Source organism: Odontesthes bonariensis, chromosome 2 (assembly GCF_027942865.1).
Source record: "Odontesthes bonariensis isolate fOdoBon6 chromosome 2, fOdoBon6.hap1, whole genome shotgun sequence".
NCBI lineage: Eukaryota > Metazoa > Chordata > Actinopteri > Atheriniformes > Atherinopsidae > Odontesthes > Odontesthes bonariensis.
Window position 1 is genome coordinate 29762603 of NC_134507.1, and position 27612 is coordinate 29790214.

Here is a 27612-nt window from a genome sequence, read left to right on the forward strand (position 1 = left end):
ACTTCTCTATTGTCTCACAGCGTGGCGTGACACAGTGGCGTGTGTACTGCATCGTTTCATCGTTTTCGTCTGGACCTGAGTCTTTACAGCAGCGTTGCCGTGTGGTCGCAAGAATTTTCGTACCCGTTTTAAAAAAAAAACCTTGTTTCGTTTTCGTGTAGCCGTAGCCTAAGTGCGAGTGCCACCCTTTCAAACAACGTGAAATATTTATCAACATCCCGCTCATTAAATGGAGGAACCAAGCGAACATTTTTACTAACATCAAAATCAGTCGATCGAGATTGCAAAGACCCAGCACCAAGCTCGAGTTCTTTCAAACGTAGTTCACCATGTATCTCCAGTTTTCGTTGTTCAAAATACAGCTCCTTCTCTTTCAAAGCAAGCCGTCCTAATTCAACTTCAAGTTCTTTCAAACGAACAGGTTCATCTGTAAACGAAGCCCTCGATGGAGACCCGACAGGACTTTTTGGTAAAATTGTAGCAGGAAAAATTCCAACCTGAACCAATGCTGCTAATAACTCCGCTTCAACTGTTCCTCTTTTAGCACGTTTATTTACTGTAACCTTGAAATGCTCGGCAACTAACAGCAACTGATCCTTTGTGCATTTACCCAAGGCATCCAATGTGGGCTTTTCAACAAACTCATCCAGGTCAAACTCTGTGTCTACACCCTGGAATCAAGCCACACTTAATCACAAAAGCCCATGCACAAACAAAGCTACAACAACCCCACGCTCAATTATCCTCATTAACCAGCGCAACGCGCTCCAGCTGTGCCAAAATGCACAAAAAAACCCAACAAACAACCTCAGGACATGACAAGTTGCTAAAGGTAAACTTTGTTTAGACGAGCCCCCATAAATATGTTACAGCCACCAAGGCACACCATATTTGGAGGACACGAGACAAGATTGAGGGTACAAAAATATATATTTTATTATTAAACTCTCTGGAATTTTAGTGCTCGATTCAGCTGCTTTTGATTTTCTGTGAAGAAAAAGAGAGTTAAACTTCCCTCAGTTTTCCCGTGCCCCAAAAAAAAAGAAAGAAAAAGAAAAAAAACACAACCCCAAAAGTGTTAACAAAAGTTGGACCTGGTGAGCCGATCAAACATAACAAAACGGTACAGCAGGGGGCCAACCCTATACAGGGCCGTCGAAGCCCCTACTAGTAGGCTACCGGACTAAAAGCAAAAAGGAACCTAATGCAAAAGAAAGATCGAAACCAGGACAACCGGTCCCACCAGGCCAAAATCATAACTAGAAAAACGAACAAACAAAGACTAACCAAAAATACCGCATGACAGGCTATACGTCAGCTGCGGCCTACCGCGACTGGACGAGCGCGCACCGCCTCAAGGCGCGTTCCCGTTGGTGGTGGAGCGAGCGGAAGCGAGCGGCAAGGTGGAAGTGGAATTCCCCGACATGTCGAAACCCAGCCTATTTATAGGCGGACCAACAGCGCCTCCAATGAACGTAAACTAATTAATTACCAAAAATAATTACTAATGTGCCCAAAGCACATAACACCTCCATCACAGCCTGAACCCTCTCAGACGAGCTTTCTGTCCTTTCTTTAAGGAGTCTTCAGGAATAGTTCTCCAGGCTTCTTGAAGGACATCCCAAAGCTCTTCTTTGGATGTGGGCTGCCTTTTGTTGCGTTCTCTGCCAACATGATCCCACACTGCTTCAGTAATGTTGAGCTCCGGGCTCTGGGGAGGATTCCTCCCTCCATCAGACCTGCTGCCACTGATTTTCAGCCCACTTCTTGTGTCCTTTGGCACAGCTCAGCCTTTTCTCCCTGTTTCCCTTCCTTAAGAACGGCTGCCTGACAGCCACCCTTCCATGGAGCCCATTTCTGATGAGGCTTGGGCCAACAGCAGATGGATCAGCTGAAGGTCCAGATGCATCTCTCAGCTCCTGTGTCAGGTCTTTGCTGGATTTTTTCCTCTTTCTTAAGGACATCACTTTCAGATCCTGTTCATCTGCTGTAGATAGTTCTTTAGGCCTGACACTTCTTCTTTTGTCCTCCACTTGTCCAGTTTCCTCAAATGTTTTAAGGACACACCATGCTGAGATATGCCAAGTTTTCAGCTAACAGCTCTTTGGGAATCACCTTGTTGCTGCAGAAATCCTGTTTTCTGTCTGTCACACTGTGTTATCTTTGCTGTTTTTCACAGATGCAGCTAAAGAAACGGGAACAAATGATGTGTCTCTGTGACAGGCTGCTGGGAACAAAGTTCTCTTAGATAAAAGCCATTCATCGGTCAGCTTTTATCTTAAAACGATCAGGGATTGAAAATGAACAAAACCTTCAGAAAACCTGGAGAACTTTTGCTCCAGAACACTTTAAGAGATAATAAGAAAGTCTGGCAGACACATTATCACTTAAAGTTCATATCAAAGCCAAATAATTCTTACCTGGAGTATGAAGAGCTTCAGGTTCCTTTCCTTATGTCAGTTTATCTTCATCCTTCTCATCTCTCATGACAGTGAATTTAGTCCAGGCAGGTTTCAGTTGTTAAAAATTCATTTTCACCATTTATTGTTCCATATGTTTATCTTCAACATAAATAATCAAAGCATCAGAGTTACAAGTGTATTTGAGTTCTGCCTCAAAATGAAATCCCAAAGCTTGCTGCTCTGCACTCTCAGCAACATCATCAACAACTGGGGCACGTTCAGGTGTTTCATTCCCTCCAACGTGAACGTTATTCATGTTTGCAGGATCAATCTAAGCAATACACATGATGCATAATTATGATTAACCGTTAACATGAATCCAGAGAGCGTTTTGTTCAGAGTTGGTGGAGATATATATATATATACATCTCTGACAGGTTTAAGGTTCAAAAACTCATATAGTTCAGACTCACTGACATTACAGACTGACATATTGAGGGTAATGTGTAAAATAATGTGTAAAATAAACGGAACATTCAGTGAAACCACAGGATTTCAGGTGTATTTGAGTGAATTTGCCTGTTCAACACCTCGACCGAGCATTAAAAACCTTAAAAGTAGAAGAAAAGTGCAGCTTTCTGCTCAGTTAAAGTCTGGCTCAGGTGAACTTAACACCGACTGCTCTGAGTTTGGCAGTGCTTCGCCTCACACTTCCACGAGAAGTCGCTGAACAGAACCAAAAGGTCAACAAACGACAAGAAAACATCCTTAAAATATTGGTTGTACAGCTCTCCATCATTTATACAGTCAAACAGGGTTCAGTCAGTTCACCCCGACATGAGTCCTGCATCCTCTCTGAGGAGGGAGAGGAGGCTCATGGGACATCACGAGGGGCTCGACGGTGCTTCTGCTTTGGGTTTGTTTGTGGGGTCCAGAACGGTTCCTTCATACACAAGCTTGTTCTTCATGCCCTCTTGTATCAACCTCTGCTGCGCACGTAGCTTAGCGTTGTTCATCCTGCAGTAAAACCTGCCGAGGAGACGCAACCAAAAGTCAGCCAACGATTTATTCTCTCATTTAGAGAATGTCAAACAAATACAAACCAACAAAAAATGAGAAAGGAAGCGACTTTAAAGGGATAGTTCGCCTCTTGACATGAATCTGTATGACATCCCATATTAGCAACATCATTTATGAAAGACGCTTTATCTTTTAAACCCCTAGCCGGACTACCTTCATCAACACCAAAACGAGGCTGGAACTCGGCTCACAGGACGCAGCTGGGGGTAAGAAAATGTTCATAAATGATGTTGCTAGTATGGGATTTCATACAGCTTCATGTCAAAAGAGGTGAACTATCCCTTTAAGACCTACCAGGACCCGAGCGTAGTGAGCATGAAGCCGGCGAATCCTACATCAAAGGACCTCTTCACCCGACCTGAGAACAGGAGCACAGACTGCTGCTCAGAGCTCAACAACCATTTCAAACACAATTTAATCTAAATCATTCTGTCTGAGAGACTGTCGCAGAACAAGCCTTAGATGAGGCACGAAAAGATGAAATTACTTGTTGCCAGAAAATGAAGCAGGCCAGCAGCTAGCGAGCCTCCTGCTCCATGGAGGATGGCGTCTCTGGCACACGGTGTCTTCTGCACATCCAGAATCCCGAACAGCTTAAATCCCTGAAGAACACAGACAGGATAGACAAAAATCAGCAGACCGTAAAACCTCACAAGACTCACACTTTTATTTATTGCACACGGTCTTCTACATCTTTCTGCGAGTTTCAGGAGTAAAGTAATTATGCAAATCTTATTCAGTTTTACTCATACAGCTCCAACTCACAGCAGGAGTCAAGCAGCAACAATTCAACATAACATTATTTATAAAAAGTAGGGCTGGGCGAGTTAACTCGATAATTATTTAACGTCAATAAATATTTTATCGCGCATTAATGCAGTTTTTCCCCCCCAATTTTTTACAAAACATTTTTGGGGGCTTTTGTGCCTTTAATTGATAGGAAAGTTCAGAGAGACAGGAAGCAGGGGGCAGAGAGAGGGGGAACAACACGCAGCACAGGGCTGTCCGATGCAGGACTCTAACCGAGTTTTAATTTTGGCTTTTATTATTGTAAGTATGTTGCTCACAGGCTTTTATTTTGTAAAAGTCTGTTGCTGTCTGCTGTGGAACCGGAAAAGAAAGTGATCGGCGGATCCACCAAACATGGAGAAGGGTACGGAACTTTTACTCGGCCATTTTCATTTTAAAGTTCTTCCAGACGGCGGAGTCGACAGAACCAAAGTCATCTGTAAACACTGTCAAGTTGAATTGTCTTCTCACCGTAGTAGTTCCAGTCTAAAATATCACTTAAAGGCAAAACACACAACTGATAGCAGCAAGTCATTCAAGGAAACAGACAGTGGAGCGAGGCTTCTACATAAAAACTACAGAAAGATGCTGATGTTAAAAGTGTGTTTGCACAACAAATGTTATGGCACTTTCATTCATATGGCAGCACATTTAAAATAAAGCTAAATGCTAATATATTTTTGCTATATATAATTTTTGGATTTTGCGTACAAATGCGATTAATCAGGGAAATCATGTGATTAATTAGAGTAAACATTTTAATCGTTGCCCAGCCCTAATAAAAAGCTGTCTATAATTTTATAAAATAAAAAAATAAATTAGATATACAACACAAGACAATCGTATTTAATAGTGGAGCATTGTATGCAGTTAAAAGCGAGTGTTTTCAGAGCTCAATCAGCAGGATACATGATGCCAAAAAGGATTATAAAACTCCTTCAAGAGGGTCGTTTAACTCGGAGAGAGGCCAAATGTGATGGATCCAATCAGCTGTGCTGAGAATTCAGAGCAAGTACAGTACAAACAAAATGGGAAGGTTGCAGAAGGCAAACAATTCAAGCGACCAAGGAAGATGTCAAAGTGTCAGGCTATAAAACTCATAAAGCAAAATGTACAAGAGAAATGGGGATAAATGGGCAGAAAGGAGAGTTAAAGTTGAAGTAAACGGGATTTCCACCCAGAAGTGAACCGTCACTCACAGTTAAACAGCAGAAAACAAGGTTATAAGGTTACAGGCTGAAGGGAAGCAGGCGTGGACTGTCTGTGGATGAAAGGGATATTCAGTGATGAATGATCGATCTCCACTGGGAAGATTATGAAGATGTTCAAAGAATCTAATCAGAAAAGCGAGTCTGTTGGTTGTGTTTGTTGATCTTTGGGTAGAAGCATTGTGGGGATGTTCTGTCCTGAGGCCTCCGTGTCTGATGAAGGTTGTCCAACTCAACACACCCCTCTAAATGTTAGAACTGATCCATTCCTTTAAGCTAATGTCAACTGCGATAACCAAGATGCATTTACTCAACATTTGTTAGCTAACCCTGTTCGACTGCTGCGAAGCAACACAGTGGCGCTTTTAAATGATTTTAAACCTCGATAAGAACACTGGAAACTGTTATTGTGAGCCGCTTTTGTTGACCTTCTGAAACCTGGACGCCACCATGACATTTTAATGGTTTTCTCATCCAGCAGCGAACAATAACTTAAAGTTCTGACCTTGTTCTGAGTCGCCCCCTCTTCTTCTGCCATCTCTGAGTACTATCAGGCTCCTTCTGTCCACTTTACGCTCAGTTTATCACCCTGGAATACAAATTTTATAACCGCCTTGCCTATACGCATGCGCCAAACCTGCCGAATGGGTCCGTCTGTTTTTAACCACCGACAATACACGAGCGAACGCTAAATGTTTAGTTCCGACCCCTTCTTCATTTAGCAGCGGCTGAAATACAGCTAAACTCTGCACTATGACTCTTTTTTCCAGTCATTTATGTCAAATAAATAAAATAAAATTAACATCTTAAATGTTAAAATTAGCTCTATTATCCGATTCAATTAGGGATGTGGTCACATGATATTATTTTATTTTAATTAATTTGACTACATTTCCTTTTGAAATATTAGATTTGATCAAAGTATTTTTTTTACAGATCACAGTAGAAATGTTTCATGTGTCCTTATCCAATCAGTAAAGAACAATATCTTGAATGTTCCAACTCCAAATTTACATAAAATAAAGTTAGATGATTTCGACCTAGTAAGTGAAAAATATAAAAGTATTCAGTAAGCACCTTATACCCAGGTATAGTAAAAAAGCTCATTCATTCTTAGAGATTATAACAAATCTGAAAAATCAACTATTCGGACAAAATACTTCAAATTCCCAGTTCCCCCAAAATGTAAAGAAGTTCATTTAAAAATTATAAACAACATCTATCCCTCAAATGATTTTTTTTTTAAAGATTCAAAATTTGTGGAAATCTCTCCATAAACACTGACTTCTGGTCTTTTCAAAACACGCAAGTAGGTGTAATCCTCAAAGATAAAACAAAAAAAAAAACAGAGTTCTTGGTAAATAACCTCATCATCATTACTAAATATTATTATTCACAATAATATGTCAAATCCCCACCTTCATGGCTTGCATTAAAAAATATATATCCTCGTTACAAAAATGTCTGAAACATAAATAATCCCCATGCAGATCAATTATACACTCATAGCAAATCTTAACCTGTCCTAACCCCTTGTAACTGTTTAGAATGGACTTACCTTTTCTTTTCTCCTTGTTTTTTTATTATTTATTATCCCTTTTTTTATTAGCTTGTGCATCTAAGATCTTTCAACGTTTATTTTTCGATAAGACAAAGCCCACACTACAATCATTTATTTTCTTTCAATTTGTACTATATGAGCAGGTGTGAATATGTGAATTTAAAAGAACAAAAACTGTTTACTTTTGAGTATGTCATTGTTCTGTCAATGTGACATTTAAATAAATTAAAAAAAATAAAAGAAGAAGAAATGTTTCACGTGACATCCTGAAATTGCCAAATTGGACGTAATACAGATGACATGGTTCTTCCACTTAGTGATATATAACCCAACTGAAACCCAAGGCCAAAATCCAAAGAAACATTAATCTTATTGTGTCATCTAAACCCGAATCAAGACGTTAATCCTTCCAGGTGCCACGCGGCTCCAAACAAGAGGATCAAATCTAGAGTAAACAAAGGCAAAACGGGAAGTCAGTGTCACTGTGCTCCTGTGTTCAGAAAACAGGATTACATCACCAGCTGGTTTGGCAATGCACGAGCAAGTCCATCCTGTTACGTTACAAGATATTACCGTATCAGACATTTTTCTGACCGGATCAGGTGTCTTATAAATAAACGGCAATATGTTGACAAATACATTAAATTATCAGTTCCCATACCGAGGGGTCGAACCCAGGCCGCCTGGGTGAAAACCAGGAATCCTAACTGCTAGACCATATGGGACTATATCAAGCACAAAGAAGAGTTGTGTATATTGGCTTATCTATCAGGTTTGATCGATTATCTGAGTCCTACAGATTAAAGGCTTCCTTCCTCTCCTTGAGCAAGGCACCCCTCATCATCTGCTGACTGTGACAGGATGTAAAAAAAATATTCTGTGAGAGGTTAATCCCTGGGATAAATAAAGGTTTGTGTTTCATCCTTTTAACAGAAAGAGGTAATCACACTGTGTAGCATCCCGTATGTGTGGCTCTGGACTTCAGATTCCTGCGTGCTGTATAAAACCTGAGCAGGGCAGCTGAGCTCAGCCGCTCACTGCCTGCAGACACCTGGGAGGTAAGTCACTGACCTCTGTGAGAGCGGGAGGATTGATCTGAGTGGGACTCTCCAGGTCTTTTATGGATGATTTAAAGATAATCTATTATCTGAAGGATAATCTATTGTATTTATCTATCCCAACTCGTCAAACACACCAATTAGAAAATTATTCTTTGATGGCAAGAACTGTTTCTAAATGATCTTTCTTCACGACTAACTGTGCAGTTTGTTTCCCACAGGAAGAATTTACAAGTTATTTTTATAATTATTGATTAATTGTTGGCCCACTCTGTCTCCTACAGGATGGTGGCACAGGTCAGCATCACGATGTTCCCCATGATGATGAGCTTGTTTCTAGGAGTCTCTTTTTTCATCTGGCCCTTGGCTCCTGCAGGTTAGACGAACTGTAAAGAAGTTTCAAGTCTTAGGTGTTTAAGATATAATAGAGGGAATTCAGTGGCATCTTGAGAGGAGAAAGGGGTTCGTTTATCACCAGAAAACAGAGCAACAACAGCATTTATTACGAGTTCGTCAGGCTTGAATAGTGGCTGTTGAACCCTTAACTCCTAATATAATAAAGTTATGAATGAATTATTCTCAAATTGGTATTATAGATGCTTTTTGATGTCAGAAACTGACGTTTTTTCTCTGTTTAAGTGATTGTAAATGTAAAGTTTGTTTGATAGATATTTAGTGAAATGATACAAATGCATGTTTTACCCGACATTTCACGTAAAACGAACAGAATTTACGCCCGTTTCTGCAGATTTCTGACATTGTTATCAAAGTCAAAGTCAAATTTATTTGTAGCACATTTCATGCACAAACAATTCAAAGTGCTTCACATAAAATAAAAGCATTGCAGCAGGGAGTGGAAGAAGCATTAAAAATACATAAAAGAATATAAAGAGAAACAAATAAAATCATTTAAATGAATTTAAAAACAAGCAACAGTCCAGATAAGTTCAAAGATATCGTGCAGATTTCATGCATAGACACATGAGAACAGAAATGTTTTTAACCTGGATTTAAAAATGTCTCCATTTGGTGAAAGTTTAATCTCCACTGGCAGTTTGTTCCACTTGTTTGCAGCATAACAGCTAAATGCTGCTTCTCCATGTTTAGTCTGGACTCTGGACTGGACCAGCTGACCTGAGTCCTTGGATCTAAGAGCTCTGCTGGCTTTATATTCTCTGAACAGATCACAGATTGTAAACCATCAGCAGGCTTTTAAAATCTATTCTGTGACTGACTGGAAGCCAGAGTAAAGATTTTAAAGCTGCTGTGATGTGTTCAGATCTCTTAGTCCGGGTTAAAACTCTAAAAGCAGTGTTCTGGATGAGCTGCAGATGTTTAATGCTCTTTTTGGGAAGTCCAGTTAAAAGAGCGTTACAGTAATGGAGTCTACTGGAGATGAATGCATGGATGAGTTAGACTAACTGTAAAAACTGTTCTGAAATCCCTAAAGAATGATAAAGCAAACATAGATCGGATACTTTTACAACAAATACACATATGTGGAAACAAAACTCCAGCATTTGGCTTGTTTTCAGTTTCATTCATGATGATGATTGATAGATTTTTATTTTCGAACATGTATAAAAATATACGTAACTATTTGTACATACAAAAGAAAGAAAAAGAGAAATTTAAAAAAAAAAGATTCAATCACATAAAGTGCTAATACATAACAAAACACCGCACATTGTTGGAAGAAGGAATGGGAAGAAGTACAATACTTTTTAGTTTCCCACAACTTTTTAACTACTCTTCAGTTTGTAAATATCCTAACTACAATACACCTATAGAAATGTATACAATTCCTAAATAAATATATAATCACAAAAATAAATATATACTACACACATATCCATGTAAATGTAAATATGAATATATATATATATATATATATATTCAACTATCCCCATAAATAAATATATACCATAAACTAATTAAATTACAATATGACAATTAACCCTATTCTATTCATATATTTATCCCTCATCGTCCTCCGTTAACATACTTCCTCTTCCATGTACTTGTTTAAAAATATTTTCTTGTACCTTTTTATGATTCATGATGGAGGTAATTACATCCCATCTTCATCTATAGCACACAGCTGGAAAACCTCTGGCCCATAACTTTATGGATATTTATCACAAGAATTTGTATTTTTAATGAACACTGATTATTTTCCATCATACTAACATACAGCCTGTTAGGCCAGCTGAGACGGCATATTTACTAACTATTTACGAGTTGTTTTTAATTACCAGACAGATACTTTTACCAGTTCGTTAATCTTTTCCGGGATTATGAATGTAATAGGATACACTTTAACCCTGCCCTCCACTGGTTTGTACAGTGATTTTATGTATGATATGAATGATTATTCACTATCAAAGTGTAGATGACGCAGATAGAAGACGTTTGTTCTGAGTTAAAGATTAGGATTAGCAGGACTCTAATGTGTCCCATCTTCTGTGGAACACATAGAGGAATAATATGCTATGCATCTTGTTTTATCACCAGTGGCCTTCCAGCTGCCGCTCTGCCAGCCCATCAACCAAACAGTGTCTCTGGAGAAGGACGGCTGTGCCAGGTGTCATCCAGTGGAAGCAACCATCTGCAGTGGGCACTGCGTCACTAAGGTGGGTCATAAAGTGAACAGAAAGAGAAAAAAGGGGAATTAAATGGTCTTAAAAGTGCTGTAAATCTACTGTTTGGAGAAATGTAACCTCAGGAATTCATTGTATTTGATAGCTGAACTGATATTATTTAGAAATAGATTGATTTTAAGACTCTAGATTGTCCCAAAGGAGTGAATGTGAGCCTGCAGGGTTGTTTGTTCGCCTCTCGCCCAATGACAGCTGGGATAGGCTCCACCCCCTCCACCACCCTAAATTGGATTAAGCGGGTATAGATAATGGATGGATGGACAGATTTTTTTCCGTCGAATTATACAAAATTTGGACAAAATTGTTTTAAAAAGGCATGAAATCCCTATTCAATTAACATAATTAAAAAATCTCAAATGTAAAACATTGAGCCAATTCAAATGCTAAACTGCCCACATCACATCCTTAAAAACTGGACCTGAAATGATTTACTTCAGCATGTCATGTCGAAATCAGTCAAATGTGCCGGAAAGCTGCTGGATATGATTACACGTTAATGCAGAATTCACCGCGATCAGTCAGATTTAAGCTAAACGTGTAAATATCTTTATATTTGTTACAGTCAGAGGAAACGAAGCAGACTTTCTCTTCAGATTTATGTGGAAAAAGGATAATATCAAGACATGTTTTTACCCATTTTCAGTGCTCAGTGACTGAAAAGTTTCCTGTTTTTTTACTTTTTTTCTTATATCCTTGACAAACTATAACATTTAGTGTCTTCAAAGAAATGTCAACCACCTGAGCTAACTAGGTTATATGAGTGTGTGAGTGAGTTATAACAACCTTGGCTATATTCGGAGTGGATTCGCATTGGTTGAGAATTATTTTCTAAAGGTGATTGATTCACAAGAAATCCAGTAAGAAGGAGAATGCATGTGGGAGTGAGTTGAAATAAAGCACAGTGTGTGTGGTGCCAGTTACCCGGTGTTATAATACGACTAAGTTAAATGACTCAGTGAAATAAAACCATATTAAACCATCAAACTACAGCAGCAATGCTTCAAAGGGGAAAATGGGCCGAAATTTCTTGAGTTTGGATGTTTGTGCTCGACTTGAAACGTATCGGAGGGACCTAAGACGGCATATATTATTCATAGGATTCATGAATAATCAATAATCAATGTCAGATTTGATCAAAATTAAATTCAAACAGCACAGATAATCATGCATTTGCAAGCTCTAGAAATCATTGGGTGACTCAAGTCTTTATAGTTTTTCTTCGCTGTTGAAATGTCCATAAACGCACCTGTTTCACTCTCACTGTGACCAATTCTGAGAATTCTTAACCACACTCTTTTTCTGACAGGAAACAAATGAGTTCCTGTTAAAATGAGAGATTACTCAGAGGTTTTAAAAAAAATTAATAAAATCCCAGTGATTCATGACAGCGTGATCGTTTACACCCTCGAACTGGACTAGAAAATGAATGCCGCCCTCATTTTCTCTGTTTCAGCTCTGGAAAAGTTATGTTTTGGCTTTTTCAGTGTCTGTGTGTGTGGTTGTGTTGCCAGGGCGACACTTTTTCTTGCTTGAATAAATATTATAATTAGGGCTGGGCAACGATTAAAATGTTTAATCTAATTAATCACATGATTTCCCTGATTAATCGCATTTGTACACAAAATCCAAAAATGAATCCAAAAGTAGTGTATAGCTTTTAGCTTTATTTTAAATGTGCTGCCATATGAATGAAAGTGCCATAACATTTGTTGTGCAAACACACTTTTAACATCAGCATCTTTCTGTAGTTTTTATGTAGAAGCCTCGCTCCACTGTCTGTTTCCTTGAATGACTTGCTGCTATCAGTTGTGTGTTTTGCCTTTAAGTGATATTTTAGACTGGAACTACTACGCTGAGAAGACAATTCAACTTGGCAGTGTTTACAGATGACTTTGGTTCTGTCGACTCCGCCGTCTGGAAGAACTTTAAAATGAAAATGGCCGAGTAAAAGTTCCGTACCCTTCTCCATGTTTGGTGGATCCGCCGATTACTTTCTTTTCCGGTTCTGCAGCAGACAGAAACAGACTTTTACAAAATAAAAGCCTGTGAGCAACAGACTTTTACAATAATTAAATGAATAATGAAACGGGGTGGTCCGTGGCGTAGTGGGTTGAGCAGGCGCCCCATGTACAGAGGCTATAGTCCTCGCTGCAGCTGGCCCATGTTTGAGTTCCGCATTGGATGGCCCTGTGCTGCATGTCGTTCCCCCTCTCTCTGTCCCCTGCTTCCTGTCTCTGAACTTTCCTATCAATTAAAGGAACAAAATATTTTTTTGTTAATTAAAAAAATTTAAAAAATAAAAACATTAAAAAAAATACAACCTGCGTTAAAGCTGCCGTTGGCAGGTTTTCAAAATTCCGGGTCTAAAGTCGGAAAATTCGAACTGATGCAACTTTCAGGTCCCTCCCCCAACTTCTACCAAGCTCCAAACCGCCCCCCAAACCCCTCCCCCTCTGTGGACGAGGTTGTGCACGTGAGTTCACACCAGTGTGCGCGCACACAAGCTGGGGCAGACTCACGCTCAGCATGGAAGACGTGGTGGGTGACTGTTCTGCTCAGATAATAGATAAATAATAAACCTAACGTGATTGGTTAAAAACAGCCGGGAGCGCTCGATTTTTGCAAGCACAATTACAGGCTTTAGAGGGAGCTACAGAATTCGGGATTTTTCCTAAACAGCCTATTTAATATTCTACTTCCAGAATCCCATGACAGTTCAAGCTAATATGACTAAAAAAAAGTTGCCGACGGCAGCTTTAATGCGCGATAAAATATTTATCTACGTTAAATAATTAACGAGTTAACGCGATAATAACGAGTTAACTCGCCCAGCCCTAATTATATTATGAATAATAAGAAGGAGAATGATTGGATTTGTACTTTTTTTGCTGAGTTTGATACCCGCCAACCTTTTTGTTCAAACAGCCATTGATGCTGTGACTGTTTTCACTATCTTCATCTGTTATTTCTGCCTCCCTTCAGGACCCTGTCATGAAGACATGGTTCAGCAACATGTACCAAAGTGTGTGCACGTACCAAGAGTTTTACTACAAAACGTTTGAGCTGCCCGACTGCCTGCCTGGCGTGGACCCGACCGTCAGCTACCCCGTGGCTGTGAGCTGCCACTGCGGCGGCTGCGCCATGGACACGTCCGACTGCACCTTCGAGAGCCTGCAGCCCAACTTCTGCATGAATGACATTGATTTTTACTACAGTCTCAAGTAACAAAACGTAGCGCATATAACCCTGCAATTAGTTTGGTTTGCTGTCTTTGAGAAAAGGATCCTTTTTCTCTTGTGAAATTAAAGTTAAACTTCCATAAAGCCAAAGATTTGTCATTCACTGGTGCGATCAACCACTTCAAGCAACCAGTAAGGGATGCATTTGTTTCAATTTTGACCCGTCAATTCTATTTTTGAGCCACTAGATACACCACCGTAGAGCCCATTTTGAGATATTTAAGAGAAAACTACAAGTTCATAAATCATTTATGTTTTTATAGCAGCAACACTTAAAGTAAACAGTTCACCACCACACTGAAAGAGAATAAACAGTTTGTTTACTTTATGAATTGTACACACACAGAATATCCAAAAAGCAAAAACAACCCCCATGTGTTGCTTGTTTGAGCAGGGAATTAAGATTTAAAAGCACCTTTTAAAGTACCTTTATGCGACCTGAATGTTGCAGAGAATGTATTTCATCTTTTTATCTGCGGCTCAGGAAAGCGGCTGGTCAGTAGTTTGATCCCCATCTTCCTCAGAAAGACATAAAGCACCGTGTTAAAATTGGCTTTGTTCTTAGACATTATGAATGAAATAAGTCTCAGTACTTTTCCATGATGACCTAAAGTGATCCAGGAGTAGAAAGACAAAACAATTAGGAAAGCCTGGGAAAGCAAGGGCAGATTCACACACACACATTATTTGGGTTAGTATGCATATCCAATCACATTTGATCAACAAGGGATCCACCGTGGGAAACTATCAGACATATATACGAATTGTAACCGGAAATCAGGGCCAGTCTGACAGACTTCCTGCGGGAGCTCTGTTCCACTGAGCCCAGCGCTGATATGCTTTGATGTGTGACTACCAATAAACACTTCATTTTCACTTGAATTACTTTGGTCCGTTCTTGAGCCTCCTACTAAAAGAACCGAATCTAACAAAATGGTGCCGTGACACGAGGTTGGAAGGCTAAAGGACCACCGTGCCGTGCGACCGACCCCCGTGCGAGGGAGGACGCCTCGAGGTGATAGGAGGGACAGCTTTTTTCAGACAATCAGGCGCCAGAAAAAAGGTGAGCAGAACACCAATTAATGTCTAAATGTAAAATTTCTGCATATTGAATAACCTAAATGAAGTTGTCTGAATTAAGTTGTCCTCTGGTCATGATAATTTGAGTGTTAATGTACTGTCTGTCTGTTTGCATTGAATGGTGACACGTCCAATATAAAAACACATACACACAGGGAAAGTATATAAGTGTCCTGTCAAGTCAATTCGGAAAGTAAGACAAGATAAATTCATTTTATAAATGAAGATCCCAGTTGTGGTGCTTTTTCCGTGCACTTTTGGTAAGTGATGCGAAGTAGTTTATAAAAGCCCATCTTGAATGGGTAAACTAATTAGAATTCCGACACGGAAGATTCTCCACTGACGAGAGTTAGAACGAGGGATTGAGACTTCCGGGGTTCGACGAAGTCTGTAAAACCGAAATATAGAAATATAGTCGGGTTGACAAGAGTCAATTTATACTTAAAGGATACTAAGGGTCAGATTTTTTAATTTTCATACAACTGTGGGGGGATTCGCCGCTCGAAGATATTTGACTGCGCCAGCAGATCTCGAGTGGTTTCTGTTCAATATTGGGGTTTGGTATAGATAAAAAGGGGGGAGAACAAGTGGCTGCGCGTGCTTATACGGGTCGCTTTGTTTGGGGAAATCAGTATTTTTATGGTGTGACCCAAAGTTTTGGAATAAACAAATGCTTTGATAAGTGGAGCGCACAGAACACAGCGTTCTGCGTAGAAGTTTCTTCACTACTTTCAGCATTTGGGCAACTAAGGCCTTCCATATACTTTGAATAACACGTGTATAACTTTTGAATATGTCACAAAAATTGATTGACGACTGGAAAAAATGCAAATCCAGCTCGCTGGGGTCGGTGCTGGTTGACACGTTAGAAAGATGGAAGAAATGGTCCCATGGTGAGAAGTAAAACGAGGGACAGATAAATTGGACTGGAGAAATGCAGAAAAAGAGTGTGCGAGTTTGCTCCACTGAGGCTGAGTGTGTGTGTTCAAAATGTTTTCAAAACAAACGAGAGAGTAAGAATCAAGCACATGCAGGATACAGAAGGAAAAAGTTGATATATGATATCTTTGATCCCAAAGTTTATTGACAAAAGTTAATAATTTTGTTTTTCAGCATCAAAGCACTAATAAGAGACCTATAAGAAAGAATTAACAGATTTGGAGGCTTGACCTGAGGCCTGAGGTTTCTAACTAAAGATCAGCTGTGCAGCAGCATTACAGGAAATAATGAATAATGAATAATGAAAAGCCTCAAACGCTTTTTGAGCCATAATATTCCCAAGTTAATTTTATAGTTGTTCTCTTTATCATAAATGCACACACCCTAAGATTGTCTTTTCTTTCTCTCATTCAGCCCTGAGAGTGAGAACAATCCAAACAGACTCTGGGTGATCATTGGCCTATGTTTATAATGATATACTGCTTATAATATAGGTTTAATTTTGTATTAGAGCAAATAGTATTGATTCATCCATCTATTTTAAAATGCATATGATTAGGAAAGACACCAAAGTATGTAGATAAACTGAAAACAGCTTTACAATGAAAAAAATCACAGAGATGAGATAAAAAACAATAAATCCAGGAAGAACAGTGTTTGAGACATTCATAGAAATTGTTGCTGAAATAGGATTTAACAGCTCTCTTAAAAGCAAAAGTCATAAACACAAGCAGAGTGTTTAGGAGATTTGCTCCTTTAATTAAAATACAATCTGAAAAAATGTTCTCCACCTGAAACAGGACTGAGAGCAGGCAGTCAGACCAAATGACATAAGTTAAAAGGAATAAAACAGGATTTAGGATTTAATATCGCAGCCAGACGGTCAGATGTCAAACAATTTGATAACATATTAAAGTTATTGAGGCTTAGCCTTTATTGTTATTAGGAGATATTAACTTGACTTTAAAATTTTAGCTGCTCGGAATTTCCTGCCTCTTGTCACCAATTCGGAGTCAATAGTTATCACCAATATTTAGATTCAAACTAAACCATTTGACTATTTAACTAAATCATTTAACTACTTAACTGCAACAGATTTATGAAACAATTAATATGCTAACTTAATAAAGCAGCAAAGTGCTTCATAGAAGTTTGGATAGATTAGGGCATTGGGAGAATAGCAACAGGACAGCTGCAGCAAAGAGTGAGCCATAACAAGACAAGTCAAGGTTTGTTTTCATGGCGCATTTAAAAACAGTGAGCAGAGTGCAACTTGGGTAGCCAAAATAACGATCTATGCAGACACAGACTTAATTTGGCTGAAGCTATGCATTATATTATGCATTATTTAACCTACTATTTTATATGATATAATATATGACCTATATATGAATGTTTTCAGGTTGTCCCACATGAGGCCTGGACGGGGAGAAAATACCCTGTCCATAGCTTTTTTGGGACACTATGAGGACAGGTGTGAATGTGGGGAAAAAGGTTCGGTTGCCAAGCGACAGCCATGGTGAGTGGGGGCTGAGGAATTCCCAAAGGGGGAGTTCCCAAAGGGGCACTAACGGCTTGGGGGACAAGGGCTACCTGAGGGGGGAGGAGAAGGACGCCAATAGGTGGCGTGATGGAAATTCAAACTGTGCTGAGTCAGTGCCTGTGGTTGAAAGAAAAAGGATATGAATGGGATGAATGAAATGTTCTGCGATTAGGTGTTTTGGGTCATCGGAAGACGTTCCATTAGAGATGACCAGAAAGTTTTTAATCTACTACACTAAATCGATCAATCAGACATTATTTATATAGCAGTTTATATAGCACTTCTCAACCCAAGAAAATATAGAACAAAGACCTTTCAGATCAAACGAAGCAGTGAAACCCAAGGCCACATACAGAGACATGCACACTCACATATAAAGCCACGCACACACACACGCCACACATACTGGAAGCAGGGACCACAATGTGATCCTCAAAGAAAAATAAAGGATGAATTAGGATAAATAAAGAAATAAAATTAAACTAGGCTTTTAATATCTGTATGGAAACATGTTATGGTATCATGTTATGGTTAGGAACAGCTCTGATGTCACACCGTTGATACCACATGAGGTGTTTCTGATTCAATTAGAACCGGAAAAAACTTAATGCTGATCCTGAACTGTCTGTGTACGGCTCAGCATCACGAAACGGCCACAGGTAAAAATGAAACAACATTATTACTAACTAACAAGTAAGAAAAAAGCAGATTATGCTGAAATTTTATTTTTAACGCTCTGACCTGAATTAAGAGAGGACAGACAATATTTATCCAAAGCAACTTAATCAGTTAGGCATGGAAAAGAAATGTCTGCTCTCTTGATGCTGTGCTGATACCAAAGTGACATCTAACCACAAACATTTCTGTCCTACAGCAAACAACAACACAGGAGGAGAAACTGCAGTGGAGCAGTTCGGCAATTAATTAACAATTAATCATGGTTTACTAAAACTTCTCAAATTTTCCCAAAAATTCTGTGTGTGTTTATATCTTCTTTTGCATTAAGACTTCCCGGACCTGGAAAAGGAAGACATGGAATCAAACTCAGAATAAGAAGACCACTTTTTGTATACTTAGACCGCAATGAAAACAGGAGGTTTGCCTCATCAAACCCAGAAATGCGATATATGTTCGTCATCTGTTGTCCTAACCTGTGTTGTCTGGTGTTGAGTGTTGTTTGTGTGTTGTCATGATCCCAAAACTGTCTGACGATTTTTCCACGGCAGAATAAATGGATAATACAGAAGTTCTCATGAATGCTGAACAGCAACTTGTTGAGAATTCTAGTATTGTCCTAAAAACAAGGATTATACCAACTGTGTTGATGTTGATGTTGATCGTGATGATGTGTTCTCTAAATAATTTGAAGTTTTTTCACAGCAAAAGAAAGGACATGGCACTGGATTTCTCATTAAGGGCGTATTCAGACCAGGAAAGTCCGATAGTTCACTTGCTTTGGTCCGAACCTTTTTTTTTCATTTTGGTGCGGTTCGCTTTCAGACTGTACATTTCAGTAAACGGACCAAAATATGTCATCAAAGCCACGCGCCCTGAAGTCGTTCGGCTATTGGTTAGAATCGACACGCGCAACACAAAGTGCTAAGTTCAAAAGTGAATGTAGTCATGGACGCTTTCCGTGCCGTTGCTTTTAATATAATCAAAACTATATGTTTTTTCAACGTATATGATATGTGGGCATCTGCCCAAACGTCCACAAAAGCACGGGTCTCCTCTTCGGCCCACGTTTGTCCCCTACTCATTTTCGGTCTAGAAATATTATTTTCGGTCATTCGTTAGCTTTACCACAGCCGGTCTAGTAATTAGAAGAACGACGCTCTGTTCTGTTACCTAGCAGCAGACAAACGACGGATGCTCCCGAGGTACAAAAAAGCAAAAAGTCTGGGATTAGGTCCGGTCTGCTTTCACACCTCCAAAAGATCCGCACCAGGGTTCGTTTGATCCGGACCGAGTCCGACCTTTCAGCTCGGTCTCGGTCCGCTTGTTTGGTCCGGACCAGAGTTCGGTGGTTTGTATTCAGACCATCCCAAAAGGTCCGAACCAACGGAAATCTGGTCCGTTTGGTCGTTTGGTCCGGACCAAACGAGGTAGGTGTGACTACGCCCTAAGGCTGCACAGCAGTTTGATGACTATTCTAGTTCCTAAAAGCAAGGGTTATACCAACTGGCCAGTTGTTTTGTTTTCGTTTATGTTTGTTTTATGATTTTTTATTTGATTTTTATTTATTTTCTTTATTTTGGTTTTGTTTTGGTTTGGGGTACATATGAAAAATTAAATAAATAAAGAATTGGGCATTAAAATTGAACCTTTCAAAGAGACATGCCCCAAGTATAAAAATACAGTGCAAATGACATTTTGCACTACTGCGCTGCGAGATTTGCTAATATTATTCCACAGATTCAGAACCACTACAGGACGTACGGCCGGAGGACTCATAAGCTTGAGTTCTGGGAGGCCTTGCCCATCATGCCAAGATGATGGTGGAGAACTACAAAACGAAATTGTCCCAAAAGAAAATTAGTTAGGGAGGGGATGCTGAATATCCCTCAAGGAAGCGATGTACTGGTGACCTCTCCTTCCAAGATTAGTTCCGGATCAGAGTACTGAACAGACGTTCAGCCAAGAGGAAAACAGAGCACCGACAGGATTGGACCACAAGAGACCACACGACTCGTCACGTGGTCATCTAAGAAAGATATATCATTTAAAAGAAAAGTTAATCATAATTGTTCAAGAGGCTAATATACTCATATAGTCGAGCCTTGGTTAAATTTATATTTGTTGTGTTTCACTTTTTAAAGTGTTTAGCTAATTCCTCTTAAAGGCTGATAATGAATCATTTTTAGAAGGTCAATTGCCAGTGGGGTGACTCGGCTGTTTGGAGCGGGACCTTAGACTTAGAACGGTAATAAGTTGGTCGGTCGCCAAGTGGAACTAGGGGCCATAGGTGAATTTTTCCCGGATACATCGGGTTTTCGCTCCTATTCGCTGCAAACGGTGGACGAACCTGCTGGTAATGTTAATGGCCGTATGCAATGTTTGAGTGTCAGTAGTATGGAAATGATGTGAATTTTTTGGATTAATCAGTATTGTGTTGTTATGGTACTTATGGGGAAGCAAGGCCTTGCTAACCACATAAGGGTTTAGGCCATTATGAACAAAAAGTCCACAGAGGATAGGTTCGGGGCCACATACACACAATACATATAGCAAATTATTATTTACATATAATCTATTAAGAAATGTGCTCATTTGCGGAATTATTACCAGTTGAGTAAGGAAGGTTTTAAACTTACTAGAAAAGAGTCTCTATTTCTAGAATCTTGATTAATACTCCTGATATAGAAGGTTTTGCTAACGCATCAAAATTATTTTCTAAATGTGCTTATTTGCAGAGTTATAATCAGTGACTTATGAAGGTTTTAACCCTCTCGGAAAGAGTTTCTGTTCCGAGTAAAATGATGGAATAGTCCGGATTTGAAGGTGTAGCTTAAGCATTAGAATTATGTTTACTATTTCCATGCCTGTGCAATGAAGACTTGCTTGCTGCTTTAATTGCAATGATGAACAGCTTTCACATAAGCTTACATAATAACACATGAAGTCACATCAAAAGGGGGATGACAGACGTCTCCTAACTGGTTGTGCTACATCTCAAAAGGTAAGTGGCTCTTGCAGTTTGGGGGGTGGCTGCTAAAGTCTTGCTACTGCTAATACAGATGTGACACAATACAGAAAATGACATTCCTACCGCAGTTATTTGACTGAATTAGTTGAAATGATAAAATCACTTCAAAAGGGGGATTGTTAAAATTGGCTTTGTTCTTAGACATTATGAATGAAATAAGTCTCAGTACTTTTCCATGATGACCTAAAGTGATCCAGGAGTAGAAAGACAAAACAATTAGGAAAGCCTGGGAAAGCAAGGGCAGATTCACACACACACATTATTTGGGTTAGTATGCATATCCAATCACATTTGATCAACAAGGGATCCACCGTGGGAAACTATGAGACATATATACGAATTGTAACCGGAAATCAGGGCCAGTCTGACAGACTTCCTGCGGGAGCTCTGTTCCACTGAGCCCAGCGCTGATATGCTTGGGTGTGTGACTGCCAATAAACACTTCATTTTCACTTGAATTACTCCGGTCCATTCTTGAGCCTCCTACTAAAAGAACCGAATCTAACAAGCTCATCAGCATACTTACTGCTTTTTCTAGTTATTGGGAACTGTTTCTATTTATAATTGTGAGAATGCAGTTAATCTTTGTCTACTTTTCTTAAGAAGTCAAAAGAAGATGTTGACACATGATTCTGCATCATGAAAATGACTGTAGCATGAAGACTTTTTCTTTCCACAAATTATCCTTTAAGAGGAAGCTTTTGTTAGCTCTTGCATTTGAATGATTTTCTACTACTTCTAACTCGTGCCGCACACTTTAAGCAAATTAAACTATTTTTGTACAAAACGTTCAGCTCTCTCTGGAGACTGGCAATATCATTTGGTGTTTCTGACTTTTACAATTTTGAAAATATTAGTTTATGTTCAAATTTTCCTGTCTTTAAAAATAATGGTAAATCTTTTCAAATCACTAAAAAAGCTCCCTCCTCTTTCAAACCTAACTACTTTAGCATACTTTCAGCTACAGACACCATTCAAACTTTAAAATGTTCACAAGACATTCAGCTATTACTAAATGATGCATCTTTTTAAAATATTCTGCCAATGTTGAACTATCACAGTTAAAAAATTTAGTAAAATCCTTGATGATTTCTGAGTTTACAATGCATTCCAATGACACGGAATGTTCGTGTGTAGAGTGGAGGCTCCAACTGACAGAGTGAAAGAATACAGAAAGATTCTTCAGAAAAAAAGGTTTCAACTGTTTCCAAAATCTTTAAGCCACAGAAATAATTTTAGCATTAAAACGTAGGAAAATGTGTCCTCTTTCAGCCAATATGACTTTCATAGCCGTCAGAACTTTACTTTTTGAATTAGAAGCCTCCGAATCACAGCAGTACTTTCCAACTGCCAATACTTTTTGCATTTTCTTCTCTTTTCAGTAGTTTTCTGCCTTCATCCAGCTCCAGGTTATTTCAAAAATACCTTTCAGGCCTTTTGAAACTTCAGCAAATAACGTTCTGCTAAATTTACACTATTTTCAGCTTTTTTAGCAAGGTCAGCTATCCCCATTCAGCTCATCAGCATACTTCCTGCTTTTTCTAGTTATTGGGAACTGTTTCTATTAATAATTGTGAGAATGCTGTTAATCTTTGTCTACTTTTCTTAAGAAGTCAAAAGAAGATGTTGACACATGATTCTGCATCATGAAAATGACTGTAGCATGAAGACTTTTTCTTTCCACATATTATCCTTTAAGAGGAAGCTTTAGTTAGCTCTTGCATTTGAATGATTTTCTACTACTTCTAACTCGTGCCGCACACTTTAAGCAAATTAAACTATTTTTGTACAAAACGTTCAGCTCTCTCTGGAGACTGGCAATATCATTTGGTGTTTCTGACTTTTACAATTTTGAAAATATTAGTTTATGTTCAAATTTTCCTGTCTTTAAAAATAATGGTAAATCTTTTCAAATCACTAAAAAAGCTCCCTCCTCTTTCAAACCTAACTACTTTAGCATACTTTCAGCTACAGACACCATTCAAACTTTAAAATGTTCACAAGACATTCAGCTATTACTAAATGATGCATCTTTTTAAAATATTCTGCCAATGTTGAACTATCACAGTTAAAAAATTTAGTAAAATCCTTGATGATTTCTGAGTTTACAATGCATTCCAATGACACGGAATGTTCGTGTGTAGAGTGGAGGCTCCAACTGACAGAGTGGAAGAATACAGAAAGATTCTTCAGAAAAAAAGGTTTCAACTGTTTCCAAAATCTTTAAGCCACAGAAATAATTTTAGCATTAAAACGTAGGAAAATGTGTCCTCTTTCAGCCAATATGACTTTCATAGCCGTCAGAACTTTACTTTTTGAATTAGAAGCCTCCGAATCACAGCAGTACCTTCCAACTGCCAATACTTTTTGCATTTTCTTCTCTTTTCAGTAGTTTTCTGCCTTCATCCAGCTCCAGGTTATTTCAAAAATACCTTTCAGGCCTTTTGAAACTTCAGCAAATAACGTTCTGCTAAATTTACACTATTTTCAGCTTTTTTAGCAAGGTCAGCTATCCCCATTCAGCTCATCAGCATACTTCCTGCTTTTTCTAGTTATTGGGAACTGTTTCTATTAATAATTGTGAGAATGCTGTTAATCTTTGTCTACTTTTCTTAAGAAGTCAAAAGAAGATGTTGACACATGATTCTGCATCATGAAAATGACTGTAGCATGAAGACTTTTTCTTTCCACATATTATCCTTTAAGAGGAAGCTTTAGTTAGCTCTTGCATTTGAATGATTTTCTACTACTTCTAACTCGTGCCGCACACTTTAAGCAAATTAAACTATTTTTGTACAAAACGTTCAGCTCTCTCTGGAGACTCTGACGATATCATTTGGTGTTTCTGACTTTTACAATTTTGAAAATATTAGTTTATGTTCAAATTTTCCTGTCTTTAAAAATAATGGTAAATCTTTTCAAATCACTAAAAAAGCTCCCTCCTCTTTCAAACCTAACTACTTTAGCATACTTTCAGCTACAGACACCATTCACATTTTAAAATGTTCACAAGACATTCAGCTATTACCGAATGATGCATCTTTTTAAAATATTCTGCTAATTTAGAACCATTACAGTTAAAATATTTAGTAAAATCCTTAGCAAAAAGACTTTTCCTGTACACAAATCATCCTTTAAGAGAAAGCTTTAGTTAGCTCTTGCATTTGAATGCTTTTCCACTTGTCTGCACACATGATGTGAACAGGCAGGTGTGTGGGATACCTGCCTGTTCCTGATTTTTGCTTGAGTTTTGTCACATTCTTTTTCACATGAAGTCACACTTTTTTACAGGGTCTCCGCGGATCCTTAAAAAGTATTGAAAAGTCTTAAGTAAAAAATACGTTTTTTAAGGTCTTAAAATGTCTTAAATTTCGCTGATTTTCGAAGAGTGGCATTAAATTTCATCTGGGCGGAATGAACGAAAGATATGTCTGGAGAGACGATTTTCTATCGCTCTGTGCACAATATGGCGACCGCTGACGTTTTGTGTGTGCGCCAGTACTTCCGGTGAAAACTTCCGGTGATTTGACAGCTAGCGCGTCAGGTTAGGGCCAGTGGCCGTAAACAAAGGTTAACTTGTAGCCTAGAAGAAAGATAATAATATAACGTAGCTAAAAAAGACTAGCTTTTTTCAGTAGCCTAATGCTTACCAATTTAGCAAGCCTAGCAGCTTCGTTGCTAATGCTAGCCGCCGTAACGTTACCAAACATACCCGACGTCAAGGAGTTGGCTGAGCAGGGGCAAGATTATGGAGGGGCTGGCAGAGTTAACTTCATAATGGGTGAGTGCAGGTTTCATTCACTTGTTTTCATTCTTTCACAGGATTAATTCACTTTATTGGTTTATCCGATTGCTGGCCGCCGAGCCATTATGTGTCTGGGTTTGTGTAGGTTACTGATCATGGTTGTTAGCAGTCGATAGTCAGGATGTGTGTGTGAGTGTGTGTGTATTTTTTCTATGGGTACGTGCCATTGACTGTATGAGCAGTCTGTGCTCGTTTTAAAAAAAATTTAAGTAGATTGGAGATACTTTATTAATCCCGAAGGAAATTAAATTTTATCGTGTCGTTTATGCAATGCAAAGTCACTGACCATAGTCTGTGCTTCACGTGAGTTGTCCAAAGTTCTGGTTTAAGTTAACTTGGGTAGTAAAATCGTTTTGCTACTTATAAAGGCACAGTAGACATAACTCGAAAATTAGGTTCAATTATGAATTTATTTTGCTCAGAGCCTCAGACAAACAGACAGACAAATGGCAGCAGTTTGTTTACACACTGTTTGTATGTTATTTACAGCAGTATTGTTGTATTATTGAGAAGGCAGTTGCCTGACATGCACTTTATGTTTGTAAATATGCACTGACTGTTTGCACTGTTGCTAAAATACAATGTGCTTTGTTAAACCGAACAGCCAAGAGTGTAGTTTTTATATATATTTTTGCCGTGGTAATTGGTCTTAATTTTTATTCTTAGAGGTCTTAAAAAGGTCTGAAAAGTCATTAAATTTGTTGATAAAAAATGTGCAGGTACCCTGTTTTTAATGTTTCAAATTAAAATGTGATGATGAATTAAATAATAACATCAGAAATCAAATTCTACATTAAAATGAAAAGAATTGTCACTTGGGTCAAACGAAAACCAATGCAAATGAGCATCAAAAATCATCAGCACAAAAAAAATAAAGCTGACACATCACATCAGCTATTGATAAGTCCTCATCATAATGTACGGACCAGAGAATTAACTGAAGAAATGGCCACAGGAGTCAAAAGACGTCTAATGCCAATGATCATTTCTGCGACATCTGTGATACATTTCTCACTGAAGTCAGAGTCGCTGCTGCAGAGTCGCTGCTACCCAACACGTGACCAGTGGCGTCAAACAGGGGGGAAAAGTCAGACTGATTCACAGGGTCCAGCCTACAGGGGGGGCTCTCAAGGGAAATTGTCTTCTTCTTTCGTTTTTTAAAAATTAGTTTTTTAAATAATGTCAGTATATGTTGGTAATTTATGCCAATCCAATGTTCTCTGGAAATACATCTGTTGAAATTTATATCCCAGCCTGCAAATAGGCTATAATCTATATCAGACACCCCCATTATTAGTGCGCATTGGTTTAGTCCGCCCTCTGGCGGACTTTTGATTGTACATGCGCAATAAATTTCACTCACTTCATTATTAGGCATTAAACGCAGCATCCGGCACATGAAAGATGTCATCCAAAAAAAAAAAATCAGGCTTTCAGAAAAGAAAAGAAAGGCAAGAGAGACAGAGGAAACAAAATGAAGGAAAGCAACTGCTGACTGATTTCTTTCCCAAGAAAGGTGAGTCCAAATGTCAAAATTACAGCCTACAGTAACTGATTATCCCATTCCCATTCCGTTGCATACCACTGTGATAGCAGCCGAAGTCAAATAATTAAAAAATAATCTCTAATTTTGTTGGCTACCACATAATTGTGATATAGAAGCCATATTTGTCTTAAATGTATTTATTTTCATGATAACTATTAGCCTATACAAGTGTCCCAAAAGCCTAACATAGGGTCGATGTTGGTTCAAATATTTGTCCAAATGTTGTGGGAGAAGGATGTCATGACATGCTCATGACTTCTGGCCTAGTTACATCCTGGGCCTTGTTGACTGGTTCATATGAATATTGTTGATAGTTAGAATGAGCGTGTTGATGATAAACTGCGAAAGCTAGGCGCCTCCAGAGAGGGCCACGTACACTTGTTATGATAAAACTGTATAAAAGGGTGTCACAAGATGAGCTCGTCGGACATTTTGTACATTCTGTATGCACATTTGCTGTGACGGTTTGTTCAATAAACTCCCCAATGGACGGCTGACCAACGCGGGATTCGACTCTAATTTCTCCACAACATAATGGTGACCCCGACTTCGTGAGAGTTTGCATCTGGATCCCGGCGGAGCGTGTCCTCTGTGCCCCGACAACCGACATCGGCTGTAACAAGCCGGCAGGTGGGATTTTGTTCCTACCATTACAGTTGATCTCTGTTAGTGGAGCACAGCTGACGGCTTCTTCCGGCTTCCCCAAATTTAAAAGAACACAGGAGAGAGACGGATCCTGCATTCGGTAAGCTCTTCCATTGCTTTCCTCTGCGCAGGGGGGCTGCTGAAATTGTTTGGGAAATTTTGGGCCAAGAGGAGCCATACAGGGCTGTAGTGGAGGGTAAACGCACGTAAACGCCGTTTACGCACCTCTGGAATTTAGGAAATAGCGTTTACCCACCTCTAAATAGCGTTTACCCACCTCTAAATAGCGTTTACGCAGCTCCTAATAGCAATTACGCACGTCAAAGTTCCCTGCGCCTTGTGATCTGCCGT

General features: G+C 39.0%; 2 protein-coding genes across 3 annotated transcripts in view; one reads left to right on the plus strand and one right to left on the minus strand.

Moving 5' to 3' along the window:
• Positions 1 to 2511: 2511 nt before the first annotated feature.
• Positions 2512 to 6130, minus strand: cox20 (cytochrome c oxidase assembly factor COX20). Its single transcript, XM_075481106.1, has 4 exons — positions 5985 to 6130; positions 3970 to 4084; positions 3777 to 3840; positions 2512 to 3431 (listed from the first exon to the last, which is right to left on the minus strand). The coding sequence occupies exons 1-4, from the start codon at positions 6015 to 6017 to the stop codon at positions 3287 to 3289; spliced, it is 357 nt and encodes a 118-aa protein (XP_075337221.1). The 5' UTR covers positions 6018 to 6130; the 3' UTR covers positions 2512 to 3286.
• Positions 6131 to 7973: 1843 nt separating this feature from the next.
• lhb (luteinizing hormone subunit beta) overlaps positions 7974 to 27612 on the plus strand; it is a 155353-nt gene continuing 135714 nt past the window's right edge. Inside the window, exons 1-4 of one of the 2 annotated variants that reach the window (XM_075481085.1) lie at positions 7989 to 8098; positions 8383 to 8474; positions 10613 to 10731; positions 13741 to 14087. In XM_075481085.1, the coding sequence (XP_075337200.1) occupies positions 8384 to 8474; positions 10613 to 10731; positions 13741 to 13983 (453 nt within the window). In that variant the 5' untranslated portion in view covers positions 7989 to 8098; position 8383 and the 3' untranslated portion in view covers positions 13984 to 14087. Of the gene's footprint in view, positions 8099 to 8382; positions 8475 to 10612; positions 10732 to 13740; positions 14088 to 27612 lie in introns of those variants that run through there. The other variant, XM_075481093.1, reaches the window with a different exon arrangement.

What these genes read in the sequence shown, in the direction of transcription:
- cox20 (XM_075481106.1), bottom strand. Translation starts at nt 6,017, where the DNA reads ATGGCAGAAGAAGAGGGGGCGACTCAGAACAAG. An exon ending in GCTTCATTTTCTGGCAACAA is followed by an intron (nt 3,841 to 3,969) that starts GTAATTTCATCT and finishes TCCTGTTCTCAG; the next exon opens with GTCGGGTGAAGAGGTCCTTT. An exon ending in CTCACTACGCTCGGGTCCTG is followed by an intron (nt 3,432 to 3,776) that starts GTAGGTCTTAAA and finishes TCTCCTCGGCAG; the next exon opens with GTTTTACTGCAGGATGAACA.